The sequence below is a fragment of the Momordica charantia genome (genome assembly GCF_013281855.1).
Source record: "Momordica charantia cultivar OHB3-1 chromosome 2 unlocalized genomic scaffold, Mcharantia_2.0 BLBB01000002.1, whole genome shotgun sequence".
NCBI classification, from domain to species: domain Eukaryota; kingdom Viridiplantae; phylum Streptophyta; class Magnoliopsida; order Cucurbitales; family Cucurbitaceae; genus Momordica; species Momordica charantia.
In genome coordinates, this window is record NW_028275160.1 from 10,550,886 (window position 1) to 10,566,109 (window position 15,224).

The window sequence follows — 15,224 nt, forward strand, 5'->3', positions numbered from 1 at the left end:
AAATTCAAGTCAAAATAATATATATAGTTACAACACCAACATAGGTCGCCAACATGAGTATAGTTGAACGGTTAAGATATCTTGTTCATTTTTCTAGACGCTGAACATTCAATCTGTATACCCATATTTGTTGCCGAACTTTTTTTTTCCCGAAAATTTCAAAACCTTTTATAAATATTTTGGGAAGTGGCCCAAAAAGTTGTCCAAAACACAAATGGGCCAAACTGTAGGCCGAAAGGCCCAGACTCTAAACCCCATTGTGAGTGCATAAACCCTCATACAACTTGGAGCTGCCATTCCGGCTGTCCCATTGCTGAGACCTCCCTCCGATCATGGCCAAGTGGTGGCGCTCCGCCGGAATAAACCCTAGGCTGGCGGCGCTTTCAAGAGCTACATCAGAGCCGTTTTCGTCTCCATCATTTCGAGCTGCTCTGTACCATACGATCCAAGCAATCCCCAGAGAGTGCAGCGGCAGCAGAATTTCGAACAGGGATAGAGCTCAGGGAAGAATCCCCGCCGTCGTTTTCAGCCAACAACTCCTTGAGAAAAACTCCGTTCACGGATCATCGTCGCGGAAGCATCTGCTTACTACGGAGCGGAAGCAAATCCACTCCATTCTCAAATCTGTTGAGCTGCCTTTCTTCTGCTCGACTAGGTTACAGCTCCAGATCCGCGCTGGTTCCGGATCTTCTGTCCTACTTGAATCCGGATCCATTCTTCCAATCAAAGTAAGCTATTAGATTGTTTCTACCGGTTCGTTCATGTTTTAATTCAAATTGAAATTCTTTTTCCTGTTCGTATAATAATTGCTTGGTATTCTTCAGATTCACAGGGACGAAGAGACCGGAAAGATCTTGAATATGGTGTTTGTGTGGGCTGATGAAGGCTCGGAGTTGAAGGTTGATGTGCCAATTGTTTTTAAGGGAGAAGAGGCTTGCCCTGGTCTTCTGAAAGGTAACCGACGTAGAAATTTTTCTTCATTTCCCAAGCTGAAATATTCGTATTCATGGTTTTTGCAAATGTGGGATTTGAGCGATTGCAAGACATTGGGGGTATAAGTTTATTGAACTTCATTCATGTCTGGGATTCAAATTGGTAATTTCTACTTATGCTTCTTGAAAAAGGGGGGAGAACCAGGAAATACATGTAGCCCCTTTTGCACTTCTCACTGTTGCCAAGATGATACCAAACTTTTATCTTCATGTCCTCAAAGGGGATCGATACATATCCATTTTTATCAAGAGAAACAAAACTGTTGTTGTAATAGGTTTACAATTCTCTCCTATAACTCCGAATTTCTGATTTTCCCTTACTATACATGTAAAGCACACCCCACCCACCATACAGCATTACAAGAAACTTTAAGACAAGATATCTTAACCCAAAATTGTTTAGGATGAATAAACTACCACTCAACTCAAAAGTTTAAGCTAGTGGGTTGGGCAAATTTAATTCATATATTGGATATCTAACTTGCGGCTTGGATAATTGGACAAGGCCTAACAAGTGGAAATCATTATAAATGGGGAGGAAACAACAATGCAGGGGTTTGAACATAGGACCTCCTGCTCTTATACCATGTTAAGGATGAATAAACCACTACTCAACCCAAAAACTTAAGCTAATGAGTTGGGTAAATTTAATTCATATATTGAATATCTAATAAAAATTAGTTTAAGAAAGCTTTCCAACAAAAGTTAATACAAGAAGATGAATAATTCTTAAATTCGCTAGGTATAGCACACCAAGAAGCCGCACAATAGTTGATTGTGTCAAATCTTTCTTCCGACAAGGATTGCTTTTCATCAAAGATTCTCTGATTTCGTTGGGGACAAAGACTCCATGAAACAGCTTTAGCCATGTTGATCCTAAGAACTTAGCTTTCCTTTTCATTCCATTGCTGCAAAGCAACATAAAAATGTTGTTTTTAGATAATAAATCAAATATTCAAGCCAAGCAATCCTGAAGCCTTGAAATAAAGACCCCCGCATTTTCCTGTTATAAGAAGAATGTAAAGCAGATGATTAATGCTTTTCTTTTCTTTTCCTTGGAAACAAAGAGTTCACCAACTTGGGCTGAATAGTATCATGGCCCCGTTTTTGTAGCCTTTAGCAGAATTTAACCCTTTCATAAAGTCTATAACCAAACCAATATATTTACTTTTCTAGGACATTTTACTTTTCATATGACTGATACAGAACAGTTTCCATGGAGAACCGTTTGCTTCTTCCTTGAATATATAATTAACGAAAAATATAGCCCCCTATCCAAAAAAAGTGATATGTGATGGATACACATTTGCAAGGTTGCAATTTGTTAGCATCAGAGAATGCTGTGAACGTAGCATAGGCATGAAATATGGTAGTTCCTACATCCTGGGTGATTGTAGAGTTCATTAAAGATTTGCAATTTGGATAAACCGCATTCTTTAGTTTTTACCATAATCTTTTTTGTATGACTTTGTGAGCTATGTTTAATACTTGTTAGTTATTACTGATAAGCAATGACCTTGAGATGTATTGGCTGAAGTTGTATCATGAAGCATTGATGTCTTTTTTGAAATATATGGCATTTCCTTCAGTTCAAAGTATGAGCTATGGTCTCTGTCTGTCGAACTTAGATAGTCGATATGCCATTAGCTTGAAATCTGAGGTTTATTTATTTAGTTGGATTCCTTTTTCAACTTTTGTTGTATAAGTAATGGTACCCTCTGGTGTCTTGAGGTTTTTGCATCAATGGTGTTTGTCAAATTCGATAGTCATGGTTTGGTTCATCATTTGTGAGTATGCTGTTAAAACTTGGTAAATGACAGAGTAAAAGGTTATGGTTGCTATTTGATCACGGTTAGGATGATAAAGGATTGGAAATGGATACTCTATACTCATGCAAAACTTATATTGTACTACATTTTCCATTAGTAATTTTGCTAGCTGAATCTTTCGTGTGCTTGTCAATCGTTCTTCTGAAATTTGATATCATAGTTTTGTGGAAGACAGGAGGTCAACTGAACAGGATAAGAACTAGCCTCAGATATCTTTGCCCAGCCGAGCATATTCCTTCCAAAATTGAAGTGGATGTAAGTAAACTGGATATCGGGGAGAGAATTTTCATTCGCGACGTAGACGTCCATCCTTCTCTGAAGCTTCTTAGCAAGAACGAAGTCATGCCTATTTGTAAGATAGTTGCAACTAATACAGAAAGTGCAGAACCTTCATAACTATGGATTCGTTGAAGCACATTCGCATTCGGGACTTATGGTCAAAGCAGCCGAAGAATAACAACTGATCAGCAACAAGTTAATGTGCAATTTGGAAGATGGTATGTGTTTGATGATCCAAATTTGTCATGTTCATTGTATAAATTCGGAATGTTTTCTCTGTTTCAATTCGTCTCTTTACCGACTTTTAATGTGGTAGCTGAGAATTTTGATGAAAAGCTCAGGTCCATTTTAGCTGCTGAGGATAAATTCCTTGCTGGATAAAAAATGTATCAGCTAAGATGAATGGTTGTTAAAGACATTATTGGCTCAATCATTGTTGTAGGAAGGAAGAGGAATATGGATATGAAATTCCGTTTTGCAGCGTTTTTTATTATTATTATTTTTTTAATAAAAAGTAGGGGTGTAATCGGTTCGGGTCAGAACCGACCGACCCGACTGTTTTCAGGGCAAAACCAACCCGCAACTTCAAGGTATCCGATTCCTGTAGTGTATCGTCGTCGGTAGAAAGTGTTGCTTGTCGTCGGGGTTCGTTCAGAGAGATAGGGAGGGAGTGAGAGGAAGGGAGGGAGGTGGCGTGGGTTGTGAAGTGAGGGAGGGAGAGAGAAGAGGTTATAAATATGACTTAATTTGGTTAAAATCGAATAACTTCGGTTATGTTCATATTTTGTTCAAATCGAACCGGCCCGAATTGGTTCGATTTTTCGGGTTAGTTCGGTTTCTTTCACCCCTAATAAAAAGAATAGAATGGCTAAATATTTTTTTTTGTTCTTTTACTTTCTTTTTATTGAAAAGGAAAGACAACACTCTAGGACAAAGTTTTAAAATAATGTAGTTTTAAAAATAAATTACAAAAATAAAGTTAGTTTAAAAACAACTACAAAATAAATGTAATTTAAATAAATAAAATCAAATATAGGTTAAGTTTTCAAAACTATTGACAAAAATAGGTTAGGTCAAAATAAAAGTCAAAACTCGCGTACAATATCTGCGATTTCTGTGCAAACGTGTATATTTGACATGGTAAGTGACTAGGCGGGAGTTGCGTACAATGTACGCGACTTCCCCTTATTTATTTATTTAATTTTATTTATATTTTAATTTATATATTGTTATTTTATTAATATTACGAAATTTAATTAAGATGTGATTAAATTTTTTATTTTTTTTGTTAATATATTTTAAATTTTGATTAAAATGTTAAAGTCTGAAAGTTTAAAATTAGATCAAAATCAATTCGATGATTAAAATGTCATTTAGCTTCTTGTGTTTCATCTTCGTTATGTTCTATAATATCATTTAAATTTAATATAAATTAAATCGATAAAAAAATATTAAATTAATAAAAACATAAAAGTCAAGGTAGACATGAATTTGGGGTATGGATAATTAGGGTTTTGTTTGTTTTAAATTATTGCATAAGATGTCCATCATGTTATAGCTAATTCATAATCTATTTTTCGAATATGGAGAAAATTCATATTATACAATTTAGTCTTCTTAAATTGTGATTTTTTAAATAAAATTTAAAATAAATAAATAAATAAAAAGAACAAGAGGATATTGATGGGAAGTGGGGCTGCCACTTCTAAATTAAAAAAAATATATATTAAAAAAAAAAAGAAGAACAAAGGAAGTGCCTGACTTCAAAATTCAATATAATAAAAGATAATAAAAGAGGGAAAACAAATAAAGGGAACTTCCAAATAAAAAAAAAAATTCCAAACGGAGTGGCTGCACTTCCAAATTCCGGAAAAACAAAAGGAAACTCAAAATAAAAAAAAAGAACAAAAGACCCGTCAGCAAAGCCGTGGTTCCAGTTAGGGAGAAGTCGCAGCCAGTGAAATCGCGGTCAATGACCGCGATTTCGCCAGGCTGCGACTTTAGTCAAATCGCAGGCCACCCTTGCAATTTATGTACCCTATTTATGTAATTACTTTGAAACCTACCATAGTTTTGTCATTTATTTTTAAAAAATAATTATTTAAGAAAAAATTCCCAACACTTTCTTTCTTTTGTTAAATACAAAAAGTAAGAATTTTTATAAAAATTTAATTTTTTAAAATTAAATATGCAATTTTAATATAGCCGAATTATTTATTATTTTGTTTTACAACCTGTAGTCGGTTTTTTTTAAATGTATTTTAATATACCATATAATAATATTAAAAAAATTAACACATTCCAAATAAAAATATGTTTATATAAAAGATTGCATTACCACACCAGACACAAAAAGAAAAGAAACATTTGGGATTTTTTTTTTTAAATTTAAATTAATAGAAAGCAAGTGAAGCTATCAAAGTCAAAAGTGGTGCAATATAAAGTGAGAATTTTTCTAAGTGCTTAGCCTTAGCTTTCTCTCTTCGGAGAGCATCTTGGCAAATTCTGCAACAGCTTCTTCATTGCTACCTTCTCCTTCAACTGGTTCGAATTTTCCCGTCTCTAAATTCACTCTCGAAACTGGTTTCTTCAATAGGGCCTCTCCGGTCTCTATCAGCCTTTGTAAATTCTCTTGCGTCGCAACATCAACGGAGGCTACATCCCCAGTCAATGTGTCATCCTGCTCAAAATTAAATTTTAAAATTACCCACAGAGTCAATATTTTTCGAAAGAATATTAATTATATATATGACTTAATTACACGACTTATCTAAAAGTATAGAACCAAACATCAAATAGACTTCTATATAATCAAATTACTTTTGCTTGGCCGAGTGCTTAAAAGTACTTTTTGGAGGTATGGGTACAGACATTAAAATTTTACGAATGTTTGACAATTAAATTAAATGAAGTAGGGTCCAGTGGGTTGATGGTTCTATAAAATTAATTTAGGTAAACGTAGATATTACTCATAATATAACAAAAAAAGATATAAACATTATACGTTTAATTAGGAGGTATGAACAAACATACCTGAATTCGAAGGTAATTTTCTTTACTATTCAAGGATTGAAAGAGCGTAGAAACATGATAGTCGACCATATCGGCACTGGCATCGCCGAAGAAGTCGATGATGGGAGTGGCACCATCATCAAACATCCAATTGAAGAGGCCCCATTTGGAGGCTTGGGGTGCGCTGTACTTCTCATCATTTTTGGGTGAACCTGTCCCTAAGGATAGAACCAGCATCCTCCTTGTGTCCATTGGCTTTATCTTTATGTATTCTGAATTCCCCATCACACTAATCTCTTTTGTAATGTGAGATATGGCTGTGAGTGTCTGCAATTTTGTAGGTTTTTGTTACAAAATGAAAAATAAACATCCGCTTAAAACATATATATTTTCGATCTCTCATTTCAGAGTTTTCATGTTCGTTGGTCTCTGAACCTTCAAATGGCCCCAAGGCTTGGACACGAGAGACATCAAAGAATTTTTAACATTAATTAGTTCACCTGAAGGTTCGAGCACAAGACCTCATGATTGGTGATACCACAAGACTCCAAGCTCTTACCAACGAAGTCGTCCCTTCGGGAGTAAATTGATATTTTAATTACAATAACTACACCTGTTTGGAAACTCAACACTTAATCTATTCTCTGGAGACATCTATTATGCTAGTCATTTCAATAAATAAAAGCTAAGATGAGCTTATGTCAAATAATTTATTTAAAAAAATTAATTGAGAGGACTAAAGTGACTATTTATGCAAATTTGAAGGACTAAAATAAAATATTTGAATAAGGTTGGGAACTATGGTAAAATAGGCATGAAAGTTTTAGGGACTAGAATAATATTTAAACTTAGAAAGAGCTGCCATCTATTTTTCACGGTACAAGTTGATACTAAGTTATTTTTCTGACTAACAAATTTGCAAATATAACAACCAATTTTGCTATCGTACGAGCCCAGTAATCAAAACGAGCAGTGTTTAGTATTAATAGAAGCCAAGTTTGTGGAAAAGAAAAATTAGTGTTACTTACAGGATTGTTTGCTGCAACCCCACCATCAACTAGATGAAACGCACGAGTGGTACCATTCGAATCCTTTGTCTCGAAATAGTGTGCGGGTAGATATGTTGGAGCTGCAGAAGTGCTTATGCAAACATCTGCCAGCCTTGGATTCTTCGACTCATTCAACTTTGCCTACAAATTCATACATATATCATCCCAACCACAACTTTGGAACTTTTTTTTTTGTTAGTACTTTTAAATGAAAAGTACTTTTTCTGTAAGTACTTGTGGAAGAAGTATTAGTGTGTGTATGTTATACCTTTTAAAAGTATTTATGGAGGAGGTGTGTTTTTTTGAAAATTTGTAGTATTTGTATTTAATCAGTTAAAAGTGCACTGTTTAAAATATTTTATAATCAAAATTTGTTTGAGAAGTTCTAAAAACAAATAAAAAGTACTTAAAAAATTATTCTAAATAAAAAAATTCTCTTTAAAGTGCTTATGGAAGCCTAGGTTTTTTGTTTTTTTCAAATTGATAGTGTTTTTGGTTAAAATTTTAAAGAAAGTTTTTGATATGAAAAATCAACTTGAGAAATTCTAAAAACAAATAAAAAAAACATTTAAAGAACTTTTAGAGCATGTGATTAGTTTGATTTCTAAGTGATTACACAATAAATGTTCGAATATATTTTTAACTATTTTTCTAAAATATTTCACCGACAATCCAAACATAACTTAATTAATTAAGACATATATTATTAACCAAAAGTTTGAGGTTCAAATTCTTAGAACTCAAAAATAAATAAATAAATAAATATTTCACTTAAAAATAACATTTTCTTAAAATAACAATTTTAATGAACATTTTCTATTATCTTACCAATTACAATAAATAATTTGCTTTAAGTACTTCTAGAGATTAAAAATATTTTTCACCATTTCAAACTTCAAAATAAAGAGATACTTTTAGAGATTAAAAGTATTTTTCACCATTTTAAAAGTCTAACTCAAGCTTCAAAATAAAGAGAGACAAGAGTTAAGAGTTCATACATCGTTGGTAGTAAAAATGACTGGTTGGAGAAGTTTGATATCAAAAGCAGGAATCACTACGTAAGCCAAAGTTTGACTGAGAGTGAGATCTCCGAGCAGGTCGTTGGTGAGTGACCTTAAATATTTTCCATCGTATTTTGGTCCCATAACTTGGCCAAACAAATTGGTCACCTGGCTAAATAAGTGGCTGATTCCAGAACATTTATCCCTTTTAGAAAATATATTTCCACATTAAAATCAAATTAGCTCATGCCAACATTTTATGTTTCTTAGTTTTATCCTTTTTTTTCTCTAATGATTTTATTTGTTTAGTTTTTCACTTTTTAAAATGTGTTTTTCTTAAATATTAGTTAAAAGGCATAAACCAAAAAATAAATAGATCGCAAAATAAAATTGATAATTGATAATTGTTTTCTTTTTTTCCTTTTCAAGTTCTTGATAATATTTTCTACGTCGAATTTGATTTGTTATCTAATTTATTTTCATTCATAAATATGTATAAAAATTATGTACATGTGAATTTTTTTTCTTTTTTTGCAACTTTTCTTTTTATTTTTTTTAAACCAACTGCAACAACAAAAGAATAAGAATGATTTTGGTTTTCCATTTCTCAAAATTTGAGCTTATTTACTAACCATCTGTATGATTTTTTTAAATGAAAATATCTTTAAAATCTTAGACAAAAAAAAGGAAAATAGGTAGTAAATTGAAATAACTTTCTTTTTTTTTAAGAAAGAAAAAGAGAAAAAAAAAAGAAAATTAAGTTAAGTTATGATTCTAGTCTTTATAATTTTTAAAGTTGATTATAGTCCTTGTGATGTTGGTTAAATTTCTTGACCATCCTCGCTTATTTCTCAAAACTTAATATAATCATCTCAGAGTCGTTACTTCTTTATAATTATCTATATCTAACAGAAAATGTGACATCTATAATGTTATACTGAACTCAAATCTTATAAAGTAAAATGGTAATTAATTAATTAAGAGTGCGAACTTTTTTTGAGGGAAGATGTGAGGAGTGTGATCCAAGTAGAACTTGACGATATCTTTGGCTGCATACAAAGGCCTATTGTCTTTATTCGGAGCCGTGATCATGGTGGTGACCAAACCGCCGGTGCTCGTTCCGGCCATCACATCAAAATAATCCGCCACTCTAGCATCTGGACCGTCCAATTCCTGATTAAGACACAAGAAAATTACTTGAGAACTAAAAAAAGTTAAAAAATTAAATTCCCGAAATACCCCCGCCGGCTGGGTTCTCTAATTTACCTGAAGCTTGGCCTCTAAAAAGGTGAGCATGGTGGCCGGAATAATCCCTCTGATTCCGCCGCCGTCGATGCTCAGCACCGTTATCATCTTCCCCTTCGCAAAGTTTGCTTCCATCGTCGTTTCTCTTATTCCGATGCTCTCCCTCTCCCGATCTCGATATGTCGTTTTGGTGTAATAATTGGGTCCTAAAACTGATATATATATATATATTATATTAATAATTTATTGCATCATATCCTAAACAAGCAGGATATTAGGATATTGAGAGAGAATAATAAGAAAACCAGTATGCTTTGGAATAGGTCAGGATATTGAGTTAAATAATTTGGTTGGAATGTTACTTTCTTCTCTAAATTTTATTTTTTGTGTTTATTTTCTTGGGGTTGTTAACAGGGTGAAATGTACTTGTTAAGTTCATCTAAAGTGAGGCTAAATAAGTAGGGTGAAATTTTATTTTTTGTTAGATTGACGAGCCGATTTGTAAAAAAGAATGATTTTCTTTCTGTTATAGTAATATATATATAGAATTAATCTTACATAGATATTATGGATTAGAATGATATAATTTGTCTGATAACGAAAATGATCAAGCTTGGTTGTGAAGCTCGGACTTCAGATACCGACGTACGAAGGACCTACAAAACAGAGTTAGCACTCCCGTGCTCAAGTTAGTACATAATCCGATCTATACTCGAGAGAGAATATAGTTTCATGTACCTTGTGTGAGAGACGGAGATCTCTATTTATAGAGGTGGGCTCCCGACGAGGCTTCCAACAATGTTCTAACGGCTCTTCGATCACCTGAGAATCACAACGTCTTCTTGGAGAATATGTCTGTTGTCTTTGTGCCGGCACGTGCTCGACTCATCCTTGATGAAGGTTGATCGGAATGTGAAACATAGCTTGGCTTTGCTTGTACTGTCGAGCTACTTAAAGTTGTCCAAATGAAAAGATTCATTTAATTCTAATGATCATCATGGTGATTGATGATTATCTCTGATGTCGACACGTGGCAAGTGATAATTTGTCTCCAACATAATTTAAGCAAGTAGTCCTTTCTGCAACTTAAAATGTCGGTACGCTTTTCACCTCATAATTGTTAAGAAACATAACAAAGATTTATAATAATAGGTGGGTGCTACTCCTCTCATCTCATTGTAAATTAATTTTGAGATGGAACTCCGTGAATATTGATATGGTATCAAAGTCTAAAAGCTTAAACTAGTATCCGATCGAAAAATGGGATTCGGCCAGGATTTGTAAACTCAAAGGAGGCAACATCTTGAGAGAGCATGTTAAAGATCTCACATTGAAAAAATATAGGAAATTTGGCAAGATTTTATAATCTATGTGAGTTACTTCTCTCGTTATCAATTATATTGATAGGAACGACCAAATCAAATAGGTAGAGACTCTCTATTTACTTGTAAAGTTGGTTGTTTGCCTTTCCTTAAAAATATAGAAGTAAGTGCACCATTTCTCCACACTAAAGAGATCTATTATATACCACCATACTTTTTGGTACTAACCATTTATTTGACCTAGGTATCCGAGCGTAGTTGGAGTTTAACACCACATTAGTGTGCAGATGTTCATCGAAACTTCTTAGTATTCTATTTCTAATCCAAATCTTGCATCAACAAAGGTGAGTGCAAATTTAACATAGTTAAAGAAATAATGGTAAATATAACAAAATTAATTAGAATAACACACTTAGATTATGATTAGATTAATCAAATATGTAGATTGATTAATCACTATTAAAAGTACAAATATAGTCTCAAATTCCTAGTATATAAATAAGAATAATATTCTCAACATCAGCATAGAAAGAATACTTTTGAAATTATTTGTAAAACTAAGGTAGTTTTTGTCCATACATGAAATCAATCTTTTAAATACAATTTGAAACTTATTTTTACGACATAGACACTTTCGAGTGAAAAATTAACAAAAGAAAAAAAAAAAACTATCATTTTCTACTAAGTACTTAAAAAATATACTTTCTCTTTTTGGAATTATTTTAAAAAATAAAAAATATTTTTTTAATAAAATACTATTTTTTGCTCTCTATACTTTCACCTTTTGTTCATTTTAATTCGATTACTTTCGAAACGTCTATTTTAGTTGTTGTACTTTTAAAAGTGACAATTTTAGTTCATTCATTTTAATTTTCATCTCATTTTGACACAAAATAATTTTAGTATGACATTTCACCCACCTAATATATCATATACTAATTTCGAGACAGTTTAATTAAAAAAAAGTGTAATAAAACCCAAAAAGAAACTATATGATAATATTAAATATGACAATTTGCAATTGCAAGAACATAGGAAATGTACTTTACAATCTTGTCTTATTTGAACAATTTTTTTTTCTTTTTAAATTGGCTTGGCGTATAGTGATGGTGAGTTGACTTGAGCCAACAGCTTAAGTTGCTTAATTAAATTAATTAGATGGCAGCTAATTTGTTGAAATGTTCTTATTATCTTTCATTAATCATATTAATTAGGTGAAGCATAAGCTTCTCTTCTGTAATTATAGGGATGCACGATAGATTAGATTATGAAGTCAAACCAAATCTGCCAACCAAAATCCAACAAATTAATTAATGATGCAATCCATATACTTTATTAATGATATAATAAGAAATTATAGCAAATACTAAAATTTGGTGTTATCGCACCTCAAGATATTTTATTTTTATTTTTTTCATTAAATAAATTATAAATTTAGTTCTCAAGATAGATGACTTTGATATCTCATCTCTACCATTGTTGAGATAAAAAAAACAATTATAAATTTAGTCCGAAAATTTAGTCCATTTTTTTCTCATCGGAGTTATTTCACAGAAAACTTACTATGGTAAGGAACAAGAACACTCGAATAGATGTCGGTCACTTGACCGTCATTGTGCCTATCATGAAAAATCAAATTTGTTGTAGTATTTGAACAGCGTAGTACAACAGAGAGCTATATGCTGTGTTCAGGAATGATGAATCGCTCCTGAACAGGAATCTATTGATTCCCTCCCAATTGATACGGGATTGACCTCTACTATCGCACGAGGAAAAAGACCCCATTTTCCCTTCCCTCAATATATGGCACGCTTGACTAATAATTTCAAAAGTTGACGACTTCTACTCGTTGTCTAGAGCTGTCGACTTGAGCACAAACTTGTGTTTATTTTTTGTTTTTTGCTTTTTAAAAATTAAATTACAGAATATTACTTCCACCTATCCATTTCTTTCTTTGTTTTGTTATCTAGTTTTTTAAAACGTTTTCAAAATCTAACTCAAAATTTGGAAACTAAAATGAATATTTTAGCTATGTCGTGTCATTGATTAAAAAATAGAAAATAAAATGATTATCAAATGAATTTTTATTATTTTAATTTTAATAATATAGAAAAATCGAGCAATATCTAAATATTTTGATTGGTCAATGGGTATGGAAAGTGAGGGTTAAGTAACATATCAAGTTGAATTTCTCAAAATTGCAACAAATTGGATTCAGAAATAATTTTTTGACATTGAAAAAGATAAATATTATCCCTTAATCTTGAATGACAAGTCAAGCAAGCATTAAAAAAAAAATAGAACACAAATTTCATTTTTTTTTCTTATTTTTTCACATTAAAGACAACTCATAATTAGATAGTATCTTACGGCTAAATCTATGTTCTTTTTAAGAATAAAAGAGAGATTTTATTGAGAATAAATCACCACATGGATTATATATGATGGCTGAAACTTTAAGAACCTAATTGTCAATAGCTTTGCATGCAGAGAGATATAGCCAACATCATAAAAAATAGCCATAGCATAAGGAATGGATTGTTTATCCTTGAGAATTATGATTCCAATTCTAGCATGATACGAGGAGAAGAAAAATGTTAGGGTGAATCACAATTGAGAGTTACCCACTTAAGATGCTTCCCCTAACTCTGGTTTAGAAATCCCCCATTGACGTTTCTTTCGATCGAAGTTCACCCTGCATTTGCTCGTTTATAGTGTTGAGTTTTGGCAAAATATATTAGAAGTGCAAATTGTCGCACATTGGAAAAGTATAAGGAGGGAATGGGCCCCAAGTGTTATAAAAGAAGCCCATGACTTTTTGGTTTTATTCATTCTAGTTAGCTGAGTGGTATTTGCTTTGACAGAATGTTTTAGAGATAATATCTTCGGAGGGCTGTATTAGAAACTTATTTACATAAATGTCTAAATTTTTAAAAATTTACACTTTTAGATTTATGCAGTTAGGATTTTAATTTAATTCCATATTTACCCCTATTGATTGCATTTTCATTTATTAATGAATTTGGATTTTTTGAAATATAAAATTGTTATTTCCATAAATTAATATCACAATCATTTAATAAATGTGGGCCCCATAGATATTATCTCAATTCAAATTCCTTAATTCTCTCCGAATCCCTCAAAAAGATTTATTTCATCTTTCCTCAATTGTTTCCGATTTTCTTCTTCGTTCACTTCAAAGTTTTCTCGTTTTTTCTTCCGTTTTTTCTTCTTCGTTCACTGCCCAGCACGTCCTTGTATAAAGTATAACATTTTGAATATATAATATACCCGATATAATATAGACTAAACCTTATGAGATATAAAATTTATCTGATGTAAATCCTTAACGGTATATATCCAATAGATTTTTAATTTTGAATCACCATCAGTATATATCGACATACATAAATCTTGAGATATAATATATATCCTTATCTAAACACTATATATGACCACACATACGTTACTCATAACAAACGAATAAAGAAAAATATACTCGTATATACCAATGTAATACCAAAAGTCCTATGTAAACTTGAGATATATTATATATCCAAATACATTTTCCATGGAAATTGTTTCACCGTTATATATGGAAATATTTTAATCTAGATATATATTATATATCCTAATCAGTATGACTATATTATATATATTGAAATATACACTGTTATAAAGGATAATAGCAGATAGAAAGAGATAATGGGAACCAAAGAGTAGTAGATTCTGTCAAAAAAAGAAACCTAAATTGAGCATATACAATAAGAAATATATACCTCGATTCTGTACAAAATTGAAACGATGTTGCCCTATAAATGCGACGGAGGCCGCCGGAGATGAGAAACTTGGGTACGTAACTGGTGACAAAGAAGTAGCCGGTGACAATAAAAAAGGAAGATGTTGCCCTATAAATGCGACGGAGACGTAGCCGGTTCCGATGTTGCCATATAAATGCGATGGAGGACGCCGAAGTAATCTTCTGAAAGAATGGAGATTGGAAGCTTGAAGATGAGAAGTTTTCTGAAGCAACCGCCGGAGATGCGAACCTTGGGTTTTAGTCGAAGCGGTGAGGAGGGAGATGAAGTGGTTACGAAAAATGGGTTTCTAAAAATAGTGGGTTACCAAATTCGTGGGTTGTAAAAATCTCAATTAGCTTAATTTTAGGGATTTTGGTATATTTTAATAAATATTAACCAATTTCATATTTTATTAATGATTTAATATTGAGATTGATATATTAGTAATTTCTATTATGGGTACCATCTATTTTGGAAATTATGTTAGACAAAAGTGTAAATTCTTTAACTTTCAATCATTTTATGTAATTAGGTCTCTTAAATAGACCATGTATGTACTAATCCCAATGTTTTATGTAATTGGGGGTCCGGGAGAGAAATTTGTGTGATTGTAATTATTTTTCACATAGTAGATTTTTCCTTGTGGGTCATAGTTTTTTCTCCGATTTGGAGTTTTCTTCGGTAATTCTTGTGTT

At 32.2% G+C, this 15,224-nt stretch overlaps 2 protein-coding genes across 4 annotated transcripts; one reads left to right on the top strand and one right to left on the bottom strand.

Annotated features, from left to right (window-relative positions):
• Window positions 1-279: 279 nt before the first annotated feature.
• On the top strand, window positions 280-3,577 carry LOC111022615 (Ribosomal protein L25/Gln-tRNA synthetase, anti-codon-binding domain-containing protein). 2 transcript variants are annotated; one of them, XM_022299793.2, is made up of 3 exons: window positions 280-728; window positions 825-954; window positions 2,982-3,577. In XM_022299793.2, the coding sequence occupies exons 1-3, from the start codon at window positions 333-335 to the stop codon at window positions 3,215-3,217; spliced, it is 762 nt and encodes a 253-aa protein (XP_022155485.1). In that variant the 5' UTR covers window positions 280-332; the 3' UTR covers window positions 3,218-3,577. The 2 variants fall into 2 exon arrangements, with proteins under 2 accessions (XP_022155485.1, XP_022155486.1); XM_022299794.2 differs by having other exon boundaries at window positions 284-728; window positions 2,997-3,577.
• A 1,840-nt stretch (window positions 3,578-5,417) lies between these two features.
• LOC111022614 (patatin-like protein 2) lies at window positions 5,418-9,595 on the bottom strand. 2 transcript variants are annotated; one of them, XM_022299792.2, is made up of 6 exons: window positions 9,429-9,595; window positions 9,154-9,335; window positions 8,160-8,346; window positions 7,141-7,302; window positions 6,134-6,439; window positions 5,418-5,780 (listed from the first exon to the last, which is right to left on the bottom strand). In XM_022299792.2, the coding sequence occupies exons 1-6, from the start codon at window positions 9,540-9,542 to the stop codon at window positions 5,556-5,558; spliced, it is 1,176 nt and encodes a 391-aa protein (XP_022155484.1). In that variant the 5' UTR covers window positions 9,543-9,595; the 3' UTR covers window positions 5,418-5,555. The 2 variants fall into 2 exon arrangements, with proteins under 2 accessions (XP_022155484.1, XP_022155483.1); XM_022299791.2 differs by having other exon boundaries at window positions 8,160-8,367.
• Window positions 9,596-15,224: the final 5,629 nt, after the last annotated feature.

Coding starts and splice junctions, on each gene's coding strand:
- LOC111022614 (XM_022299791.2), bottom strand. CDS start 9,542: ATGGAAGCAAACTTTGCGAAGGGGAAGATGATAACGGTGCTGAGCATC. Junction 9,336..9,428: donor TTTTAGAGGCCAAGCTTCAG/GTAAATTAGAGA, acceptor TGTCTTAATCAG/GAATTGGACGGTCCAGATGC. Junction 6,440..7,140: donor GGGTTGCAGCAAACAATCCT/GTAAGTAACACT, acceptor ACAAAATTGCAG/ACACTCACAGCCATATCTCA.
- LOC111022615 (XM_022299793.2), top strand. CDS start 333: ATGGCCAAGTGGTGGCGCTCCGCCGGAATAAACCCTAGGCTGGCGGCG. Junction 729..824: donor GATCCATTCTTCCAATCAAA/GTAAGCTATTAG, acceptor GGTATTCTTCAG/ATTCACAGGGACGAAGAGAC. Junction 955..2,981: donor TTGCCCTGGTCTTCTGAAAG/GTAACCGACGTA, acceptor TTGATATCATAG/TTTTGTGGAAGACAGGAGGT.